The sequence below is a fragment of the Gallus gallus genome, chromosome 6 (assembly GCF_016699485.2).
Source record: "Gallus gallus isolate bGalGal1 chromosome 6, bGalGal1.mat.broiler.GRCg7b, whole genome shotgun sequence".
NCBI lineage: Eukaryota > Metazoa > Chordata > Aves > Galliformes > Phasianidae > Gallus > Gallus gallus.
The window spans coordinates 10,918,049-10,940,240 of NC_052537.1; the positions used below are offsets into that span (position 1 = coordinate 10,918,049).

General features: G+C 41.4%; 1 protein-coding gene across 4 annotated transcripts in view; it reads left to right on the forward strand.

Annotated features, from left to right (window-relative positions):
- The window catches only part of PRKG1 (protein kinase, cGMP-dependent, type I), a 390,857-nt gene that overhangs the window by 352,839 nt on the left and 15,826 nt on the right, over window positions 1-22,192 (forward strand). For 3 of the 4 annotated variants that reach the window (XM_003641459.6, XM_046943176.1, XM_015278706.4), the window contains exons 10-11: window positions 7,101-7,197; window positions 20,609-20,748. In XM_003641459.6, the coding sequence (XP_003641507.2) occupies window positions 7,101-7,197; window positions 20,609-20,748 (237 nt within the window). Of the gene's footprint in view, window positions 1-6,445; window positions 7,000-7,100; window positions 7,198-20,608; window positions 20,749-22,192 lie in introns of those variants that run through there. The other variant, XM_040702872.2, reaches the window with a different exon arrangement.

Sequence of the window (22,192 nt, forward strand, 5' to 3'; positions counted from 1 at the left end):
AATGAGCACAGCTTAATAAGCACTGTGTTCACGTTACAGAGTTATAATTGAAAAGTGACATACTTTTAAACAGGGGGAAGATCATTTCTCTGGTGGTTTTTTAACTTTATGTTTTCAATTTCAGATCTCCTTCCCCTTCCAGAGGAAGTTAGAGATGCCATAGCTTTAATGTCTGTTTTAGCTGCAACTCAAATGCTCACTTTCTGTAAGAAAATCTAAACCAGGAGGTATGCTATTTCTCCTGATTTGAAAGTCATTAAAGGCAAGTACACTGCAAGTTCAAGTGCTGGTAGAAATTCACAGCCCTGACAACACGAACTTGAAAAGAAAGACCTCCTTTCTTTTCAATGCAATTGTCCATGCAGCTGCAGCTTCCAATTGCATGGTCATCCCCAGCTTTTAAAAATCCAAATGAAATCTCTCTGATTTGGATTTTCAGTCAAAGGTATAAGGCAGAAAGAAATGGTAGCAGCTAAATCAGGAATTAAAGCCACTGCACTGCTGACCTCAGACAGGTGGTCTGGAAGAAGGAGACCTGAACTAAGGAGAAGCTGTGTTACCGTTATCATACTTTTTCCTTATATCTGTCTTTCTACAGGTGACTTGCCACTGAGGATTTGGTGCCCTCCACCAAGGAAGAGCAAGGAGGAAAACATTGTACTGATCTTCAGTCTTCAATTTTTTTCTAATTGCAAACAACACTGAAAGAGTAAAAGATATATTTGTACCTACATATATCTGTAGGTATATGTCTACACGTGTCTGTAGATAGATCTACATCTCCATGTGTCTGTATGCAGATAGTTATACAACCACATGTATTTGTGGATAGATAGATACTTTTTACTTTTTCAATGTTGTTTGCAATTAGAAAACAAAAACAGAAGAGTGAAAAATCAGTGTTTTTATTCCATGCTCTCCCCTGATGGAGGACAGCAAATCCTCAGCTGCAAGAAAATCCTCACCCTAACAGGTCAAGATCTGTGGATAACACCCATCTGTCCCAGGAATGGGTTAACATTAAGTTAGCAAATACTGTGCAGAAAGTAATTATTGCCATAGTAACCTGCCTCAGCCCCGTGACTCTGTGAAAGAGCAGAAAATCCCTTTTAGGGTTAGGACGATGGCATGTCAGTGCCCCTGGCTAATGTTGCTGCTGATAGGACAAGCCACGATCATTTGGTGCTGGTACTTTTATCCAACAGCTTGGTATCTCTGATCAGTGTCTTCCTGCTTTCACTCTTCGTGGAGATGTCCTGGTACAATTTTGTGATTGTGTATTTGTGGACAATCTAATAAATTGCAATAATGAGTTGGAGTTTGAAATGAATTCAGCTTTTCTGTAATGTTACGTGATTGACGGTGAAGTAGGTAAGAAGCCAGTCTTTTTCTTGGTATTTTTGTTCTTACTGATCACAGCACGTATCTGAAAGGGACATTTGAAAGCCAAAAGGTGCATTGCATGTCATGAGAAAGACTGACAAGTGATACAAGAGGAAGCAACACTGAACATAGACGTTTCCCATGCAGAGGGAGGGAGGGTACTCAGGAAGTACTTATTCTCTGCTACTGTTGCCTGTCTGCAGTTTTGGGATGAGCATCTCCCTTTTGGCCAATGCAAGCTTGCTCTGCACCTTGTGGGGTCAGACAGTCTTCCCAGCAGGGTTCTGAGTTCATACCCTTGGTTTTGGGGTTTGTCCAAGGGCAACTCCCCGCCCAAAGTACGTGCTGACTCCAATGGAGCTGCACTTTGAGCTGATCCTGGAACAGAAGTGTTTTGCACAGGGGTGGGACCTCTGAGAGGAGGAGTGGCAGCACCATAAAGGGATAGAGATTTGCACTCAATGCCTCTCCAGAATTTGCTTTCAGGCATTTCCAGGCTCTGGATCTTGCTGGTTGTGTAAAATACAGTGTCGCTGTGCCATGCTTCTGTCTGTGGTTAATCCTCTGAGCCCCACACAAGCAGGGCGTAGCTGAAGGTAAGGATCTCATGGAAACGCATGAGGTGCTTTTTATTGCTCTTTCACCCATATGACCATTCATAGACCTCCTCTTCTCCCAAATCACTCCAAAATGCCTGCTTTTGGACTAATCATAGCAGGCAGGCAAAGAGCTGGCCAGGGAGGGCTTGGGAGCTGTAGGACCAATTGCCACATCTACTCTCCCTCGCATGGCTTTCAGACACGAAGCCTCCTCGTTACGTGAATCCGATCCATATCTTCTGCCACTCTCCATTCATGTTTGGAATTGCATCCCTCTTAATAGCATTAATCTCTCCAGAATTTTTTCCATGACTTCAGGATAGCGGTCAGCCAAACAGCAGCTGGATGCCACGAGTAGACCCAGGTTGGTTGTTTTGCCAGTGCTAAAACGTGTGTGTTCAGGGTACAGAAAGTAATAGTGACAGCAGTGACAATTTGAGGCAGTTTTGTCTTTCACTTATCACAGACTCATTTCTTAAAGTGCAGCATCAGTTGAAGCAGAATGCTAGAAAGAAATTAGCTATATTGCAAGATGTGGAGATGCACTGAGATAAAACTCTAATTTAGCAATCACCAAAGTACAGCTTGCTTCTGTGAGATCTTTTCCCCCACCCCACCTGTGGCTCTCAGGCTCATTGGACATGTGCTTTCTTGCAGGCTGGAGCTGATCATCACTATCCAACCACTGCAACTCAGGTTATTCAGGTCTTTGCAGAGATTCTGTATTTCTATTTGCAAAAGAGCATTGCCTCTACGATGGGTGCTATAGTAACTGGACCAACAAAACTGTGTATAAGGCCAACAAAATAGCTGTTAAATGAACAAGTGTCTTTCAGTGAGAAAGGCTCCAAAATCCTGATTTTTATCCAACCAAAATTACTATGTTTGCTTATGGAGGAGCTGGTGGTTGGTTCCCATTTGGTTACAATTTACATCTAGTTGGCAGCACGCAGGTGGAGAGAAGCCAAGTTTTATATCAAGATGACTGTTTGGTAACAGATGTCTAATGTTTCCCAACACATTTAGTTCATGTGATACGAATCATGAGCTGGTTTAGTAAAGCTGAGCAGTTGGGTGATTACAAACCTTTGCTCCCATCATTTTTTTCTTCTGTTCTTTTTAGCTGCCTAGTTACGATGCTTCTGTTTGTTTTTTTTTTTTTAATTATTTTTATTTTTTTGCATTTATAGTTTTGGGAAGAAGAGCTTGAAATGTATTTCAAAGCAATCATTCTCCTGTGAAGCAATTGCTTATTTAAATGGTTGGAATTTTCCAGCAGTTCAGAAAGCCACGTTTTCCTCTCCTGCTCTGAATAACAGACATTGCTCGAAAGCTTCGGCTGTGGCACCAGTGCTGCTTTTTCAAAGTTAAGGACATGAGGAGAATGGCATTTACTTATCATCTCCCTGAGAACTCTGCCTTCTCACATGTAGTGGCTGTCCACGCTAAAGATGAGCCAGCATCAAGTCCTTTTAATGAGTGGCTCCTGAAGGGTATTCGTATTACTTGGGGAGAGAGAAATAGTGGTCCCACATCCCAGCTCTTCCATAGGAGAACACCAATTCTCATTGCAAACTGCTGTTTGAATGAGATTTCAGTAGTTATTTCTGTCATTCAGATTTGCAGGAAACCTTGCAGAAGAGCTTGGTAGACTCAGCATGATGCTCACATGTGACCTCACTGTGATCACTTCCTCCTCTCTTCTGTTTTCTGCAATTCCCAGTGGGGAAGATACCTCTCCTGTTAACTGCAGGAGTGAACTGTGGGCCTTGGTCAGACTAGTTCCATGGGGTAGCTTATAAAAGAACCCCATTAAGAGTGCGGTGGGAGCTGCTACCTTGCTCTTCTAGAAATCACAGCCTTAATTTTAAGTGCTCTTTACTAAAGGAGAGCAGGCGCTTTGCAAAGATTATGTGAAACACAGACTTTTTGTTATTCCTCGCTGTTCGGATCATGTTCTGTTTTGGCAAGTTCTCCGTATCTGTTTGGTTTTTTCTGTGTGTGTTATTAATGTAGGAATTTAAATTAGGAGTATTTTCAATCACCAACTCATCCATAGATGAAAAAGCCATTATTTTTTTCTCTCTGATGAATTTTGGATTACCTTTACGTGGCTGCTTATTTAGAGTATTTAGAATGAGCCATGCTCATTAGACTTCTGAGCACCAGATGGGAAGAGACCGTGGCATCTGCAAAGCAGTGCCCAGAGTGAATACCCCCTGACCTGACACACAGATATTTTTCCCACAAAATGCTGTGTTGTTTCCCCATTGGCTTGCAGGTGTGGTCAGACCTTCTCTGCCATTCATCCTATCTCTGTTATGTTCCCAGGGAATATGCCAAGAGTTCTCTGAGCGTAGCAGATCTGAGCATATTCCTGTAGACACACCAATATTTTTCGGCTATTTCTGTATTTCTTTGCACTGCTCTCCCAATATTTTGTAGGTTAAAATTAAGATATCTCTTATATTTTTCCCTAGATCTTTATAAAGGACATGCTACAAAGCCCTGGTGCTTTTTGTTTAGAGAGTGATGTGCTCAAATGAACAAAGTTGAAATATGACAATTGAATACACATTCAAAGTTTTAGGATGAGGATTATGCTCTGCTTTTTCACTTATTAGATGACTTCAAACTTGGAAACTTATTATTTAAGGTACTGAAGAGATATACCCTTAAGCTTTCCAGGACTGAAGTATGTAACTCCTGTTTCTTAGTCTGTAGGAGTTTGATTTGAAAGGGGACTTTGACCTTCGTTGCTGGGGATAAAGCACAGTTCAGCTGTGACTGCCATAAGTAAGCGTGTGAAGGGCTTGCATGCTTGATTTCACACGGTTTTTTTCACTATATATTTTTTGAATTTCTTTTGTTTCCAAGATGCCTAGAAAACTGCATCCAATTTGTTTTGTAGGCTTCATTGCCTCGGCATTTCCAGGGGAACTGGTGGAACTTGCAAGGACTGGAACTAGCATCCTGCTTGCCCTGCCAGTGCAGGGGCACATTTTACCTACTTCTGTCCTATCACATCACATGATGTGTGCTGTGCATCATCTTTGTATAGTCATTACTCAGGATAATCTTCCTCCTTCCTTCCTGTATTTGGAGACCCTAACCCTTCTGATATGCTGCTCTTTTGTATGTCCCATCCTCTCCTTGCTCAGTATTGGAGAAATCCTCACGGCTTGCCCAGCAGAGAAGATGGGGTGGCTGGTTCCCTACCTCCCTGAGCCTTGGGTGAATTTAACACAGGGCTTTTTTGACAAGCAGTTTTGCCTCAGTTGTTCTGCTGTTGAGTGAAATTTTTTCCAAGCTGGGATTTCATCTTTCTAGCAATTATAAATCATTAGAGGTATTTAACTGGTCAGGAAAGCAAAAGATAACTCATATGCTGTCTATACATTCATCATGAAAATTAGATCCGATCTCATTTCACTGTCACCCCTTAAATGATGTGCCTTTTGTGATTTAGAAGGGAACATACCAATGTGTCTTTCACTTAGCAGTGCTTCTTTCAGCTCTGGATTTGATATGCACGCACCTCATGATCAGAGTGAAGTGATCAATAAGCAGTTGTGGCGCTCAAGGTTATCCCAAGTTCAAAGTGGGCTCGGAGCTGATTACTTTCCAAAATCGGATGCGGTCAGGCTGCTGTGGTCACAGGAGCAAGGTCACTGAGGGGATCTGGTGACAGTATAAATAATAAAGCAGAGCTTATCTAGTTTGTTGACAGTACCCCCACCCCCAGGATAAATTGTGCTTTATTGCGTTGTTTTTCAGGCTTTTCTGTGTGATCTCTCACCTTTTGTGACCCCTCTCTTTATTTTTCTCTTTCACCACAAATGTTTTTTCCCACTTTCTCCCCCAGTGCCATTTCAGTTGTAAATAGAATAAAGAACTTGCTTGGAAGGCAGTAAGTCAGCAAATCAATGCCATCCCATTACTGAATTAGATCAGAGACAGACATGATGGATCAAATACATTAAAAAGACAGGTAGCTCATGGCTAACCCTATGATATTTTACCTTTGCTCTAGTGTTTATCGTGCTCAAATGAAGCGTTTGGCTGAAATGGTGGATTATGACCTGTCTGTTAACTACGAGATAATATACTAAAGATAGATACCGAAAACTGCGTTTGCGAGCCCCTTTCCACCTTCCATGCCTCTCTTCATGATACCATCAGTGCTCTTTTCCCATACTCGTCTGTGTCACTGATAAGCCAAAGGTTGTACATGCCCGGGGACTCCTCTGGCAGCTGAATGTCAAACTTTATGGAGTGGGTGGATCCTGATCATCCATTTCCCTTCCGAGCTTTTCTAAAAATACCACAAACCTTGACAAGGAGCTATTTTTGAGGAATCATATTCATGAGGATAGTCATGGGAAGCTTATTTTGGCAGGCTTGCATGTGTTACATTTGCATGCTTCCCTAGTTAAGAACTTTGTGAACTTCTGTTATGAGCCAGTTGCACATGAGCTAAAGAGAGAGCATCTGGATTTTGGGACCTACTGGGCTGGAATTTCTACTCCAAGTTGAGTTTATAGAAGGAAAAGATGAAGATATCCTTGTAGGAATGTTAATATGTGACTGAAGTCATTCATTTCAGGCATTTGCACACCAGCCCTCAGCTTATCGGATCTGATTTCATAAAACCTGGCTGTGATTTCTCTCCAGGGACCTTAATGATCTTGCCACTTTCAATAAACATTTATAGAAAGTACTGCCGGCCTGTGGATAAGAGAAACTCATACAAGAGACTTTTCTTCCAAAAATACTCAAAAAAAAAGCCAACCCTCTCTTCGCAAGAAGATCAATAGAAAATGTCAAAATGTAGTGTTTGTTGGGTAGCTGGAGCTGAATTACAGTACCAGATATGTGCATTGTAGGCATGCAGTAGGTATGTTTGCTTCTCTCACTTTGCGAATGGTGCAAATTGGAGTTATGCTCTAATTGGGACCAGTGAAACGATGAGCGTGAATAAAAGCAAACTCTAAGATATAAGATGGAAATTAAGCAGGTAAACGCTGTTCCACACTCATGCCATGCGGGTACAGTATTGCGCAGTGCTCATGTTTGCACCTCTAAGAAATTTCCATTTTTTCGCATAAAAAAATCCAGATATGAAGCCGAAGCTGCCTTCTTCGCCAACCTGAAACTGTCTGATTTCAACATCATTGACACCCTTGGAGTCGGAGGTTTCGGACGAGTTGAACTGGTAGGTAACCTTTTCTTTTCTGAACTTTGTGTGTCCTGGAACCAGTACTGTGTTATGAGTGCTTTTTTTGCTCTTCGTTATTATGCCAGAATTCCTGGGAGAGAAGTATGTGGCAGGATTCTGTGTTTTCTAATGGTTGAAGAAACCTCCATCATATTTCTGGGTAGATACAATGGAATAGATAAACACTTTGCAGTAATGGTGAAAAATCTATATGCTCATTTTAGGAGAGAGGGGTACTCATCTTTTCTCTCCATATAGTCATACATTGAAGCAGAACTGCTTATGACATGCACTGCTGTTTAACAACCTGAATAGTCATACAGTATTAAAATTGAAAAGCGAAACCTAAAATCTTACTTAGCCAAAACTGGGACAATTGTTTGGTGCTCCTCTGAGCCGATTCTAATTCAAGTCTAGATGTAGATCTACAAAAGCTGTAGCTTCAATGTCTGAACTGTAATAACAATTCACAGTAAAACATTCTTTGCTGAATTTTAGTGGAAAGGCAAAAACTGAGCTTGCGTTTTGCTCTGCTTGGATTTAGAGCTATACAGTCTTCGTTAAAGCAGTCTGAGCAGGAGGAGACCGGAAAGGCAACCGCTATGTGCCCACTTGTAATCTAATGTAAATACAGAAATTTATTATAGAAAGAAGGAGCCTAGTTTACATCAGCGTGCTAGCCAAGGAGGAGTTTCTGATACTCAACACCAGTGCCGTGTGTTAGGATCTCCTGTAAGTTAAGGGCAGAAAAGTGAGCAGTTATTGCTACCATCACAAAATTCACTGGAAATCCTCACTTTGCAATTGTATGGGAGCCCGAAGCACCTTTTTATGTTGTGCCCTTAGTGCTGAGATCTGTAAAACCTGCATAATATGTGTTTTGGTAATTATTCCTGATGTGATGGGTAAATTCTATGTTAAAAGTCCAACGCTGTCTTCTGTGTGATTAATTTCTAACTTTTCCTATTTGGTTTTATGTAAAACAATGCAGAAGAGAGGACATCAATGAGAGCTTTGATTTCTCCATGGGTTTTTGCTTTTCTTTATCATGTGTTTATTGATTTAGTGTTAACAATTGTTTTTTGGAAAGCTCATGTCCTTTCCCTGCTCCTTCTATAGCCGTCTGCTGCCGAGGCCATTTCAGAGCAGGAGTTTAATTCAGGTTGCTCTGAACCTCCCTCCTGAATGCCCTTCCACATCATAAAGCTCAGGAGATTTGTTTCCTAAGTTAGCAACACCATCAGCTTCTCAGCCCCAATTAACCTGTAGCAAGGGATCCAATGCTATGGGACTTGTTTTGAAGCTTGGAAAGGAGCTTGCTAGGTTTATTTTCATTTCTAACTTTCATTTTGGAGGTGTATTGTCAAACTTTGAGTATCTCAGGGGAGGATGCATGAGGTTGTTATCACAAGGGTTTGCTCCAGGAACCCTAAAGCCACACAGATGTGAAAACTGGACTGTGTTATTGGTGGTCGTGAGTCCTCTACCTCAGGCTGCATTCAGAGTTAATTTGTAAGCTCTAAGGTGCTGACAAAAAGTAAATAGTATGAATGCAATGAACATGTTGTCGCTTCAACTTATCAAATCAGAATCTGGTGGAAATACTTACATTTTCAGATACTTCCAAATATCAGAAGCCCCCAAGAAGCCCTAACACCACCTACAAAATGGGAAAAATGGGAAAAACTTTCCCATCACCTTTGTAGGAGTTTTTAAGGTTGAGTTAAAAATCCCTTGGCCTTGCTCTAAGAAGCAGGGGAATGCTATTAGGTCATTTTCTGGGCAAATTATAAGTACAACCAGTGAATCAGACAGAACCTCCAGCCTTCTCATCAGCTTAAAGCACTCCCCATATTGGTCTCCAGTTGTCACTTTGTTGGTAGCACTGAAGTTGCTCATATGGAGTGGTGACAGTTGTTCCCTGCATTGTGATCCTACCACATGCAGGAGGAGAGGACAGAAATAGAAAAGTTTTCCTTTGGGAAAGGTGTTTTGGTAATCAAGAGAAAGGAGATGGGAAGAGGAAGATGTGAAGATTCCAAAAGGGCTTCTGTGGGTACTGCTCCTGAAGTGAGCATGAGAAAAACATCCACTTAGTCAGTGGGAGTACAGTGTGGAGAGAGAACCTTAGATTACAGTTCCTGAGATTTTAGCTACTTCGGAAAAAAACAATGGATTACATCACTTAACAGTCCTATCCCTCTGCTAAAGAGACTGCAGCTGTTCCTAACTAATACTGAATTACACACAGAAGGATGAAAATATTGAAAAGCTTAGCTTAACGCTCTGGATTTCATTATTTTTCTTCATTACCAAGGAAAGCTATTTTAATACTCTCTTGGCTTCAAAAAACAAATTGCCTTTCCAAATTACTGTTTCAGTGCTGAGTACTGGAAAGTGAAGTCATCGTATTTATCAGAGCAAGAAACTATTATTTTCGTCAACACTGAGCCTAGAATTGCTACCTCTCACAGTGCATATGCTTTATGGCTTAAGACTATAGATGAACTCATGCTAAATGTAGTGCAGGACCTGACTCTTTTATTCCCTGAGCGTATTAGTGCACAGCAGTGCTGGAATTTGCTGTTGGGAAACATTCCAATTTCTTGCACTCTTCAGGAGTAAACTTGATCAAATTAACCAAGTGCATTTTAGGGAAGAGGATTTTTATAGGATTTTGATATTTTTATATATACCTTGGCTGCTGTAGGCAGGCCCCTGGGCATCTGCATACCCTTGAAGCTGGTGGTGTCTGGCTGCAAGCTGGAATGTCTGGGCTTTGCTTTGCTGGCCAGGGCCGAACAATGCTCCCATTTGCCTGCGTTTTAGTGCTCAGGTGTGGTTTGTGTAAATAAGCTTTGGTATTCCGGGCACCACTGTGAATGCTGCCTGTCTTCAGAGTTCATCCCATCAGTGAATTTATATGCTGGTACGTTGTTTTTAGGCCAGACAGCCTGTTATTTAAGCAATTTTCAATTATGTGGAGATGACACTTGGAAATATCTTTTTGTCTTGATTTTATTCCTCTAATAGAAAGCTTATCCCTATGGTCTCTTGTGGTAGCCAGTCCTAGTAAGCACATCTCTTCGTGGAACCTTTTCTAGGTCATTTTACTTTCTGTATATCAAGAAAAATTTCCAGCAGCTTTGCATTGCTTCTGTACGTAGTTAGTTGGCTAGGATTTTTAATGGCTATCTGATGCCTCTATGACATGCCTTGTCCTTACAGAGGTTGTTCTGCACCTTCCTCTGCAGCTGGACAGCTTCAGGCAGCTTTGGGAGCCCACAGCCTGCCTGGGCTGCCTGGTGCCACATTTCTGGGGCAGCCCTCCTGCATTTCCATCCTTAGAACAGCAGAAGGGAAATAACAGGACTGGGCTCCTTGGTTTTCATAGCACGGATTAGCTGAGGGTATCCATTATTTTTTGCTACTCATCTTCTCAGCACTGTGTCAGAATATCTTCTATGTTGAGATTTGGACACCTCAATAACACATCGTAGTAATGAATGAATTTATTGTCTTGGGTTTGTGTCTTGCAAAGCACCGTATTGCAGAGCGTGGAGATGTAGGTCAGGTGTGCTCAGCCTTCATAAATCATCTCTCCTGGACTTTATTGCTCTTGTCTTTGTTCTTTAATTTCCTTTTAATGTAAGCCCTATATTTCTAATCATCTGTTCCACATCAGGTGTTTTGGATTTAAATCGAGATTATATTAGACAGCTCTGAAATAAATCTATCAGGGTGTCTGAATGTACGGGGTTAGAGTCATTATTGCTCGGAAATCAGTTCGTGTAGGTGATGGCTGAGCACGGGTAGCCTAAAAATCAGCCCAGGCCTGCAGCCATGTCTTGCTTCTATTGACATGCACAGTTATTGCTTTGAGCAATCGCTTAGATGGAGGAAGGAGATTTTAAATTGCTCCTGTTATTACAGAATTGCACAAATAATATGATTCTTCCATACCCAATCATATGGTTCGGGGCACTCTGAAAGCAATGGTGGGAACTGGCAGACTGAGGACGAGCCCAGCACTTAGCTCTGACTTGGCAGAACACTTCAGAACACTTCAGACGTTCAAATGTTCAGCAGTGTTGCAGAAGTCAGTGGCACTTCCAGCACATATTTCAGGTGGGAAGGGACCTAAAGGGATTACCCATAACCCGATGGCATAATCAAACACATCCAACCAGTCTCCAATAGTATGTCACTGAAGTCTGCAGGAAATAAGGTTCCCAAAGCAAGTTATCCCAGTGCCATACTCAGCCTAAGTAAGTTGTCCTTACCTCAAGCAGACTCAGAAGCAGTTTCTTCTTTTTCCTTGCAGTATGGTAGTATATGTTTGAAGATTGTTATCACATGAATACTATCATATAAGATTGTTATCACTGGAATATTATTCTTTAGGAAAGATAAGTGTTCTTCTTTTAAGTTTTACCAGTAATTTATGCAGCATTCATCATGCTTACTCACTTCCCAGATGTTTTTCCTTCTTTTAGAAGTACCCCAAACTAGGCGCTTTTATCTAATGTGGGCCTTCCAGTGGTCAGGCCAAGCAGGACAACTGCAACGAAGTGCCTGTGCTGTGACTGAATTGTGTCCCTTTTATTTCAGGCCATCACTGCAATTTGCAAAATTCAAATTGAATTCCCTTGCTCTTCGCAAAAGCACTTACCGTCCTCTCTGGCTTGACTTTAGTGTGTGCAGAGCAAATAATATTCTTCTTATTTTATTATCCAAGCCATTAATGAAAGCAGTTAATGGTGCTATATACTAGACAGATGCCTTTGAAGTCCTCCTTGGAACATCGCATCAGCTTAATGATGGACACTAAAAACTAAATTCCTTTATAACGTGGAAATTAATAAAGACATATGCAGCAAAAGCAAGCTTTGATTTCTGCCACATTTCACTAGGAGCAAGTGAGACCTTTCTTAAATGGATAGTATGGCATTTTCATTTTTATTTATGTTTTAAGAAAAATCTAGCCACAGATGATGTAGTGCAATCGAGTTTATTATAGCCTCTAGCCTTTTCTGTAAACAAAAGCATTAGTGAATTAATTGGATGGCAAGGAAAAATAGCCAGTAATTGTCTTCCAATAGAGTGACAGATGCATAATTCAGACATTTATTAGTGGAAATTTCCAATTTTGTGGCTGCCGTTTTGTTACAGCTATTACAAAGCTTCTCATTATGGAGATCAGTCTTCTCTTTGAGATCTTTGAAATATTTATTTTTTAATTGTTAAAAATCCTTTGGCCTCCTTCCTTTTGAAAGATTGGATATTTTGAGTGCAGTAAAGGTGAGAAAATTGATGTTTAAGTGAAGGATTTGAAGATCATGCATCTGAGCAAATCCCACACTCAGACATGGCAATGAAATTACTGCTGTGGAGCTGAGAAAAATGTTCTTTTTGAAGAGTTGGCCAATTCTTTTTCTTCTTGACTGTATGCACAGTGTTTATTTGAATCTTTTAAATGATACTCTCAGGTGCAAATGGGATTCTTTTTTCTTTATTTTTACCTTAGTTTTTAATTCTGCATGGATTTCAATACAGGTGGGCAAGTGTTGCTTTGTAGATTGAAACATATTTCACTGCCCGCAGAAGGGAGGTTGGAACTAGATGATCTTTGAGATCCCTTCCAGCCCAAGCCCTTCTATGATTCTATATTCTAGGGGCTTGTCTGTTAAGAGAAGGGATGCTGCCAAGGGCTGGAAAGATGAGACGCTATTTGTAACCTATCAAACAGCATCAGAGTCCTCATGAGGATACAAGCTGTTAAGTTGAAGGCTTGGGCTCAGGGTGAAGGCAGGAGTAAGGCATAAAAATAGGTGCCATTTCACAGACAAAGCCAAACTCAGGAGTGTGGCCAAAATCATGCACAGTGTTGGAGGCTTTAGGTCTTTTCTAGAAACCACAGTAGTGAATGTTTCCATTAGGTTTAACACATTTTAGCTACAACCCTTCTTTCTGATATTTACTTCTTATTGAAACGATTTTATGCATGGAACAGTTTACATTCCTCACAGGTTTTTAGCCTTTTCCTTCTAGACATTTTGAAAATAATATTTACCTCTGGGGTTTAGAGAAAGGCACAGATTTTAATCTGTTTCCCAACATCCTTGCTTATAAAAAATTTAATTGTACAAGTTGTCAAGCACTGAATAGCAATTTTCAGTACAGGGATCAAAACTTAGGGTTACAGATTTTGTGTTTACTTATGTGTACTCGTAGAGTATACTTCTGCAATTTGTTTTCCCACGGAGTCCCATAGCAGTGAGATTGTGCTGTGTGGTGGGATGTGCTCGTGGCTTCCCAACCAGTTGAATCCAGATGTTTTCAAAGCAAATGAGGACACCAGCATGGACAGTTTCCATTCTGCTGCTCATTTTTAATTCATTCTTGATTCAGCCTTCAAAATTCAGTGTATCCCTAAAACTTACTTTTCACTCTTTGATTTATTTTTTTTTTCACCTTGAGATCATTTGTTTAAGTCTCTGGTCTTATCCAATGCAATCACTGTGCCTGTTCACACATGGGCCCCAAAAAGCACGTGCTGCTTTTCGGGCAGGTGAACTTTCCCCATCTCTTCTTCCAACAGCTGTGAGCATGGAGCTAACCAAAAACTTGTTCATGTGACATGGTGCACAAGATGGAAAGGATGTAAGAAGAAGCGCAGGGTAGCCTGCTTGTTATGGTTTGGTGATGCACACTACAATTTCTCTCTGTGCCTTAGATCAGGATTGCAGCTGAACCTTGCCTAAAGAAGGTGTGCAAAGTATCTTCTTAATGGAGACATCTGAAATACTTTGAAGCATAAATATGTGCAAGATGTTTCCCCAGTTTCCTATTAACAACAAATTCTGTCAAAAATAAAAGCAAGGTGTAAGGCAACAAGTATTATTATGAGGAAGTCTGTTTCATCCTGAGAGAAAATAAACATATTTAATACTAAAAACATGCTGTACTCTTCGCTAAGGGGAAGAGCCTCCACTTGGTTGGTACAGCAGCTCAGCTGTTGGGATTAGAGGATCTCAGTTTGCCTTCTCCTTAGCCTGTGTGCAACCCAAGTGCTGCACTCAGCAACAGCTGCTGCTATTTTTGTTGGTTCAAATGCATCTATCTGGAAAATAAAGGACCCTGTACATGCCTAGCAAGCAAAAGCATTTGCACTTCATCTCCCGAACTGTGATGCAAAGATACTCACGTTTCATGATAGCACTGATTTCTACATTCCTCCCAAATATTGCACACACGCTGCAGCTAGCAAAAGTCCTATGGGAAAGTGCTTAAAGTACCATCTTTGTTGATATCGAGGTATCACTGTGCCCACAGGGGGTGTTCAGCAGCAGACAGCAGCAAGAACTTGCCTGTGAGTGGTGTACACAAGATCTGCAAGAAAAGTCTGTGGCCATCTCCTGAAGAATCACTGTTGCTGAGAGTTTAGAAAAAGCCACATCTCCAGAGTAAAATACGTATTTTTACTCATGAAAACTCCGCACACTGTATGTTCTCATTTAGCTGGGAGCCAGGCCAGCTGCCCTGAGGATTAGCAGAACACTCTGAAGCTTATGAGCAAAGTTTTTGTGATCATAGTGCTCATGTTCAAGTACATCCATTCTGTCTGTTAGAATCTGGGGATTTTTCAGTGTAACTTTAATTTTAGCTGCAAAAATGAAGGAAGGATTAAGTGTGTTCAGGCCTGCTTTCATGTAGATGGGTCTGTTGCTCTTTCATGTCTTTCACGGCTGTAAGTGTCTGGACAAGAGTATCACAGAGGAAGACATCTGTAGCAGCTCTGTAGAGAAAATGCACAATCGTAGGGCTTCTTGGAAAATCCAGCCAAGTAAAGGCTGCAACCCAGAGGCACAACCTCTGCAATAAAGGGGAATTCAAGAGACATTCTTTATGGTCTGCTCCTCCAAGGAGTTCATAGAGGAACAGAAGACAAGGCAGTCAAAATAGTATGTCCTCAGTCTACGTCTGGAATATGACAAGGCTGAGGCACCTCACCCGTCCTCATTGAGAGTCAAACCTTCTTTTGGGGCTTGTTCTACATTCTGGTGAATATTTATCAAAGTGTAAAGGTCAGCTTATATTTTACCGTTTCAGTTCTCACTGAAGTTGCACAGAAATTGCTAACGCTGTGGATTTTACATCATGCACATACATATATGATTTATGATAAACATACGGAGAGACAGATAAATCTGTGAAGAAACAGAAAGAGGAAGGATAAGAAGCACACAGATACATGCATTTGCTCTTTCATTTGAGGCTTGGATTTTGTATCCACTTTTCCAAAAAGCCTGAAAAGGCACTAAGGTAAAACCATATTTATTTGTAAGTGAATTATAGCTGTGTTAACAAATCAGGCCTTGAGTGCACCGCATTTCAGAAGTTGCAGAAGTTTGTACAGCATAAAGCAAAACAACATTTTTGGAGTGGTTCTAGTATTTCTACATAAGGCCAGAGAGGCCAGGAGAAGCTCTGTAGAAATAGAAAAGGAGACTGGATCTCTTCTGTTGCCCTAATTGTTTTCCTTCTCTTTCTCCACTTCTTTTCTCTTCCTGTTCTCTCCTCACCCATGCTTGCATCTTTTCCCATCCTTGCAGCATTCCACTTCCAACACATCTTCACCCCCCCCTTCATAATGGATTTTTTCAGCTTTCTTTACCATAGCAGCATTATTTTTTCAGTGCTGAAAAGTTAAATGTAGTCCTGTGAATTGAAATTATTGGCAGCAAAATGAAGCCCATTTCCTTAACTTGATCTCAGATCCTCTTCAGGGACTTTCTTTGAATGTATGTGGCCCATCTGTTTGGGTCGCTTCATTGTGATGACTCAGGCTGCCAAAAAGTGCCTGCTGACCTGGGCATGGGCATCATGCTGAATCACAGCAAAGAGGAGAGGGGAGGCAATGACTCAATGGGGATAGCAGGGGGTTGGAACTGGATGGGCTTTGAGGTCCCTTCCAACTCAAGCCATTCTATGATTCTATGATAAAAGGCTGGAGTCTGTTCGTTCCTATGTAGCCTTCCCAGTTAGTACCTACAGAATGGTACAGCTGTGGCTCCAAATCTGACTGTGTTATCCCATGTATCCCATCACTGCAGCATTTGGACCAGAATATGTTGCAAAATACGTATGTGTGTATTTATGTACATTTACATATTTATCTTATACATATAGGCAAAATATCTGTGTATGCAAAATAAAAGCAACTATTTCTTTTTTATTATATTTTTGCTTCAAAAATGGACTCATTTAGTTACAAACAAGATATCTGCTGTTATTTTCATCACTGGGATGCAGATCATTTCCTGCATAAGAATCCTGCAAAATGACCTGTTCCAATCAATTTTACTCCTCATGTCTCTGGTTTTGTACATCACTTCTTCACTGTGGTGTTTGGCTTTATTTGACCATGCTCTTTATTGAATTTTCTTGTCTTTTGAAGAGATAATATATTTCTATTCAACAGATGAAAAGGTTTATGTCTTCCTCCAGAGATTCATTTCTAACACAGGGCAAGAGGTCACACAGATTCACCATCAGGGAGTCCCACTGGGAGAACATTGCTAGCACCTATAGGTTTATGAGGATTCAGTATTCTGGGGACTTTTGCACCAAAAAGGATGGTGGTTTGCTCTTCAGCCTGCTTTTTTTTTCTTTTCCCCTACCTTTTCAGGAAAAGAGACAACAATTTTATCAGTGAATGTGGATATTTACACTGGCAAACAGTGTCCTACCATTACTGCACAGTATCTCCCAGAGAGATCATTTTGGGGATTTTTGCACTGGTGAAAAGGCAATGAGTATTTAAAGACAGAGCGAGGAGCGGGGTGAAAAACAGGGAGAAGGGGCCAGAAATTCTTTTTACTTGCAAAAACCAGAGAAAGATAAAGGCTGGTAGTTACTCTGTGTCAACCATCTCACTCAAGAATGATTGAAACTGAAGGCTCCAGCGGGTCTCCACCAAATCAATGGTCCTGGGGCCTTTGATATTTAAGATGTTTCTTCAAATTGTGTCAGCTCTGATCTCCCAAGTGTGTAGCAAAGATGACTCCTTTGCAAGCTGCCGGCCTTGGAAAACTGCATGCTTTTCCTCTTCTCTTAAGCATTTAGGAGATTTTTGTGGTGGGTTTGTTTGGAAGGCTGAGCTTCCTGCCTGGCATATCCACCTCCTTCTGAGATGGGAGACAAAATCTTTGTGGTTTTGTGGCTTCATGTGCAATATTTTTTTCATTACATTTGAAGGACGGGGTGTTCTTAGCCCGTTCTCAGCATCTCAACATGAATCTTGTCTTTTGAAGTAAAAAGTCCAGGTAGCTTCTGGATTTTTTTTTTTTTCTACTTTTGAAATGAGGTTAAGATCAGATACATTTTTTTTTCCTATAAACTATCAGGAGCTTAATATTAAATATCACTGTTTATAGGAATAGTAAAAATGACATGGAGATCACCAGCTTTACACCGTAAAGCCATCATCACAGTTATCACATTCAGCAGTGGCAGCAGAAACCCCAAACCAAGGGGAAGGCATGTTGAAGTAGTCTGGATTCATTGAATCCAATGAATTCAGGATTCATTGTCCGTGTGGACAACGAGCTCAGAGAAAAACATAGGAAAGAAGGTGATCCAAAATTTAAGCCTTAGATTGAGTACCTCAGTGGTATGTTTCAGTGCATCAGCACATTTAATGCAAATTAATCCCCCCGTGCTCTCAAACTCTTGTAAATCCTCTGCATTATGAAGCACATCATGAGTAGCAATGGAAAATTTATCAAATTCTCCTGTGGCATAAGGTCAGAGTCTTGCATTAGGTAATTGTGGTTGCATGTTTGTTCTATATTTAAACGTTTATGGCAGTGATAACATTATAAAGCACTGAATACAAATGCTGCCTTTTGCTCCCTTATAGTACTTTCTTTTCCTGTACTTCTTTTGGAGGTATACAAGTATAGGAAAACAGGCTCTTTCTTAGAGCCCAGGCATCCCTGAAAGAACAGGATTCCTTTTTATTTTTTATTTAAGGAAGGAATAGCAGTCAAAACCTGTGGTATTAAAATGATACAGCAAAAATGAACAAATTGAGGTTTGTTCATCTTACCCTTTATTGGAATGCAGCGATCTGAGGCTCCACCCAGCTGTCATGTTTATTTTTAACACTGACGTCTAATGAAGATGAACATTAGAGAGCTAGGGATTTGTGCTCTGAGCAAGTTTAGAAGTGCTAAATATAATTGTATTAACAATGCTTCCTGTTCAGATTGCCTGAGAAGTGTTCAGATTTGCTAGCGGAGCTACTTTCTTGGCTCTCGTGTTCACTTATTCTTTGTGTCTGGACAACCTAACTGTGAAAAATGCATGCTAAAAAAAAAAAAAAACGGATCTGATCTGTAACACGTGATACGGATTTGCATGGACTCTTGCTTGAAATAATTTTCTTGGCATCTGATTCACTTCACTGGGTGGGTGAATCTGAAGGGAAGCCCAGCAATCCAAACTGCCATCAAAAGTAAGAGGGATAAAAGTTCTCCAGAAGTCCATTTTTATCATAATAAAAACTGAATTTATTATTATTATTTTTTGCAAGATTTGGTAAATTGCAGTCAGCCTAAGTTGTTCTTTACTTCATTATTGTTTCTTTCCCTGTATCACCTCCCTAATCTCCGCGCTTCCGTCAAACATCCTGCTTTGATTTAGATCAGTGTCAAATGACTTTGTTCAAACAGTTGTACTAAAGTTCATATGCCATTTATTCAAAATGAAAGAAACTAAGAAAAAGCCCTAGCCCCAAACCAAAACCATCTTTTATCATCTTCAGTCAGCAGTAAATGCAGAATTTCATTCTGCTTTGACCTGTGGTCAAAACGCATCGTGGTACGGCAGAGCATCTTTGTACAGCATCAGTTCAATAAATAACCAGAGAACTCAGTAAATAACCTCGGAGATGAGGAAACATGTTTTTCTTTATTTTATGTGGATTGTTTAGGCTTTGCTACCCTGTCTCCATGACGATTAAATGGTGATCACAGACTTCATGCAAAGATAATGAGTCTCGGTGTGAAATGCAGAACAGTGCCTTTGGAAAAACAAGTTTCATGTGGGAATGAAAATACTTGTGGCTGCAGGGAAAATGAGTCACCACAAATCTGAGGACAGAAACCCCAAGAGGTTTTAAAACAGATAAATACATGCACATGTATGTACATACATTCTTACTTATTAACATGTATACTCACGCACACCAATGTTGCACCAAGAGCAGAGAATACAGACCTGCCAGTCAGACCCTGCAACAGCAGGGTGCTTTTCTGAATGCAGTAGCAAAACTGTGGCAAAAATTGAGATGTCCACAGGTGTTCTGGGAAAGCTATGAGACATCAGGAAGTTCATTCCATCTTCTTTCCTGACTCAATTCAGTTCCACAGTCCTAAACCGTGTCATGCAAACTACACATCGTGAAGTTGTGCTGCTTTGGTTCTAGCAGGCAGTAACAAGGTCTGTAGTGGTGATGTGAGCTAATTAGGAGGCTTGGTAGGCCAGTGATGAGGTTTTCTCTTGTTTGCTAGTGTGGAGAGGCAGGGGCAGGTGGGCATGAGGGAAAGGCTCTGCCCCAGAGGGCGGTGGGCAGGGAATGGGCTGTGCAGGGCAGTGGGCACAGCCTTGAGTGCTGGAGTTCAGGGACTGTTTGAGCACTGCTCTCAGACATAGGGTTTGGGTAGTGCTGTGTGGAACCCAGAGTTGGACGTGATGGTCCTTGGGGGTTTCTGCCAACTTGAGATATTCTATGATTCAGCGACAAGAGGGGACGTCCAAAATGGAAAGGGTGACTCAGTTGTAATTCTTTCGGGGATTCCTACCTGTTGCTCAGAGCTGGGAATGACTCGAGGCTCAGAAGTTACCAGGGTAACATTGGTGAACAAGCAAACAGCTCCCTTCGGCCTCATCTCCGGAATTTGGGCTAAAAATAGGTGGCTGAGGCTTAAGGTTAAAAGTAAAGACGTGACAAAGCGGTGCAGTTATAAAGCCAGCTCTACTCATCCCTTAAAAACATCCAAGGGCTGCATTTCCCAGCCAGAGGCAGTGCATGTGTTACTACTTATGGGAGGCCTTACGAAAACTGTACTTTAGCTAGAAACATCTTCTGACTTGAGAGTAATGCTGACACTTGTGTTTTACCTTCAACAACGAGTTTTGGAAATGGCTTTTCAGCTTAACAGCATACCCTAGTAGCAATCAGCATTACCTGGGTTGAGTAGCAGTGGTTTGAGAAATCAACTACATGGTACTTTCCAAGCAGGAAATTTGGTTGTGAGCTTTTCTGAAGGCAGGGTGGTGGGCCCATGCAGTTAACTTAGCGCCCTGCTTCTAACCAGCGTGTTTGCCTACTTTACCCAAGGTCCAGTTGAAAAGTGAAGAGACGAAGACGTTTGCGATGAAGATCCTGAAGAAACGTCACATAGTGGACACAAGGCAGCAGGAGCACATCCGCTCGGAGAAGCAGATCATGCAGAGCGCTCACTCAGACTTCATCGTGAGGTAATGTCCATCTGTCAATGCTGGAGCACAGCACAGCCAGCCACAGCAGCTGATTAAACTCCATAGGAATAACCCGTGCACCATTAAAAGGGCACTTCAGCCTTAGCTTCCCTGCTGGTGACTGCAAATGTAGTTCATAGAATAAGGTCCAGGCTCATAGGGAATGGAGAACTTCTTCCCAAACCTAAACTAAACCTGTGCCTTAACTGGTTTGCTTGGGCCCTGTGCCTTGCTGACATGGCTCTGTGGCTTCTGGAGCACAACCATCACCAGCGCAGAGCATGGGCAGAGTTTGCTGATGGCAGCCTGTGATGCTCCGTGTAGGCATACACACCGGACATACACTCAGGGTTTGCCCTGCTCAGTAAGCATTTTCCTCTTTATTCTGAATTTTCCATGTCACAAAAGGAAGCTGGAAGGCAGGGTTTAATCTTTGGAGATCCTGCGCTGTCATGTGAATAAATAGCTGTACTTCTCTTTAGGGTATACTAGCTCATTAGCTTCAGTTCAAGGTCCATTGACTCATCATGAGTAAATGTGCTAAAATCATATGCCTCCTAAAAACTTTAGCAAATGCAATTCTTCAGTGAATAAAAACAGGTGCCAGTCATTTTTATTTGTTTTTACCCTAGCAGCTGAGTTTTCTGATGCTTTAAGATCATGACTATCTCTCATCAGGAAGCAGAGACAGTTCCTTATATGTTTTAGGTCAGGATCAGAACACTGGGTGGTCAGAACCTCTTACAGAGTAACGCATCTCCCCAAACTGGTGCTATCTAACAGAAAGACATCTTGTTTAATCCAAGGATGCTTCAGGATGCCTGAAGCCCTTGACTGCTGCTGGAGGAGATCAATCCCTCTCCCAAAAAGAGCTCCAGGGAGGCATACTAACTCAGGATAGAAACCAAACCCCTGTGACAAAGTGCAAGTCGAAGTGTATGGCAGGGCCGGCCACCCATCAGCTGCTAAGGGGGTATTTCCTTCACATGCAGAACTGCTGCAAGCATTGGCCAAAAGCCTGCCTGATCCCTGGGATTCCCCAGAAGCCCAGGCTTCACCTATGTGTGATTCATTGGTGACAACTGCACGCTGACATCGTACCCTGCTGCAGTTTCCTTCTGTAACATTCGATTCACAAACACGCTCCTGTTACCTAGGCTAGAGCCAAATACACCTTGCAGGCTATTTCAGCAAATAGATCTATTTTCTGAAGCCTGAGCTGGCTTAGTATGTTGATGTAAAGCGAGGTGAAATGCACGGACAGCAGACTGGAGGGATATCTTGACACCGTTTCCAAAATACCCACTCCTAAATAAAAGGCTGAGCCTACAGACATTTGCTGACAGAGCCACTGTGTTCATGGCTAATAAAATAAATACACCAGAGTTTCTTCATTCTCACTTTTTTTACTCTTTCAATAAGTGAGTGGAAAAAAGGATGCAGT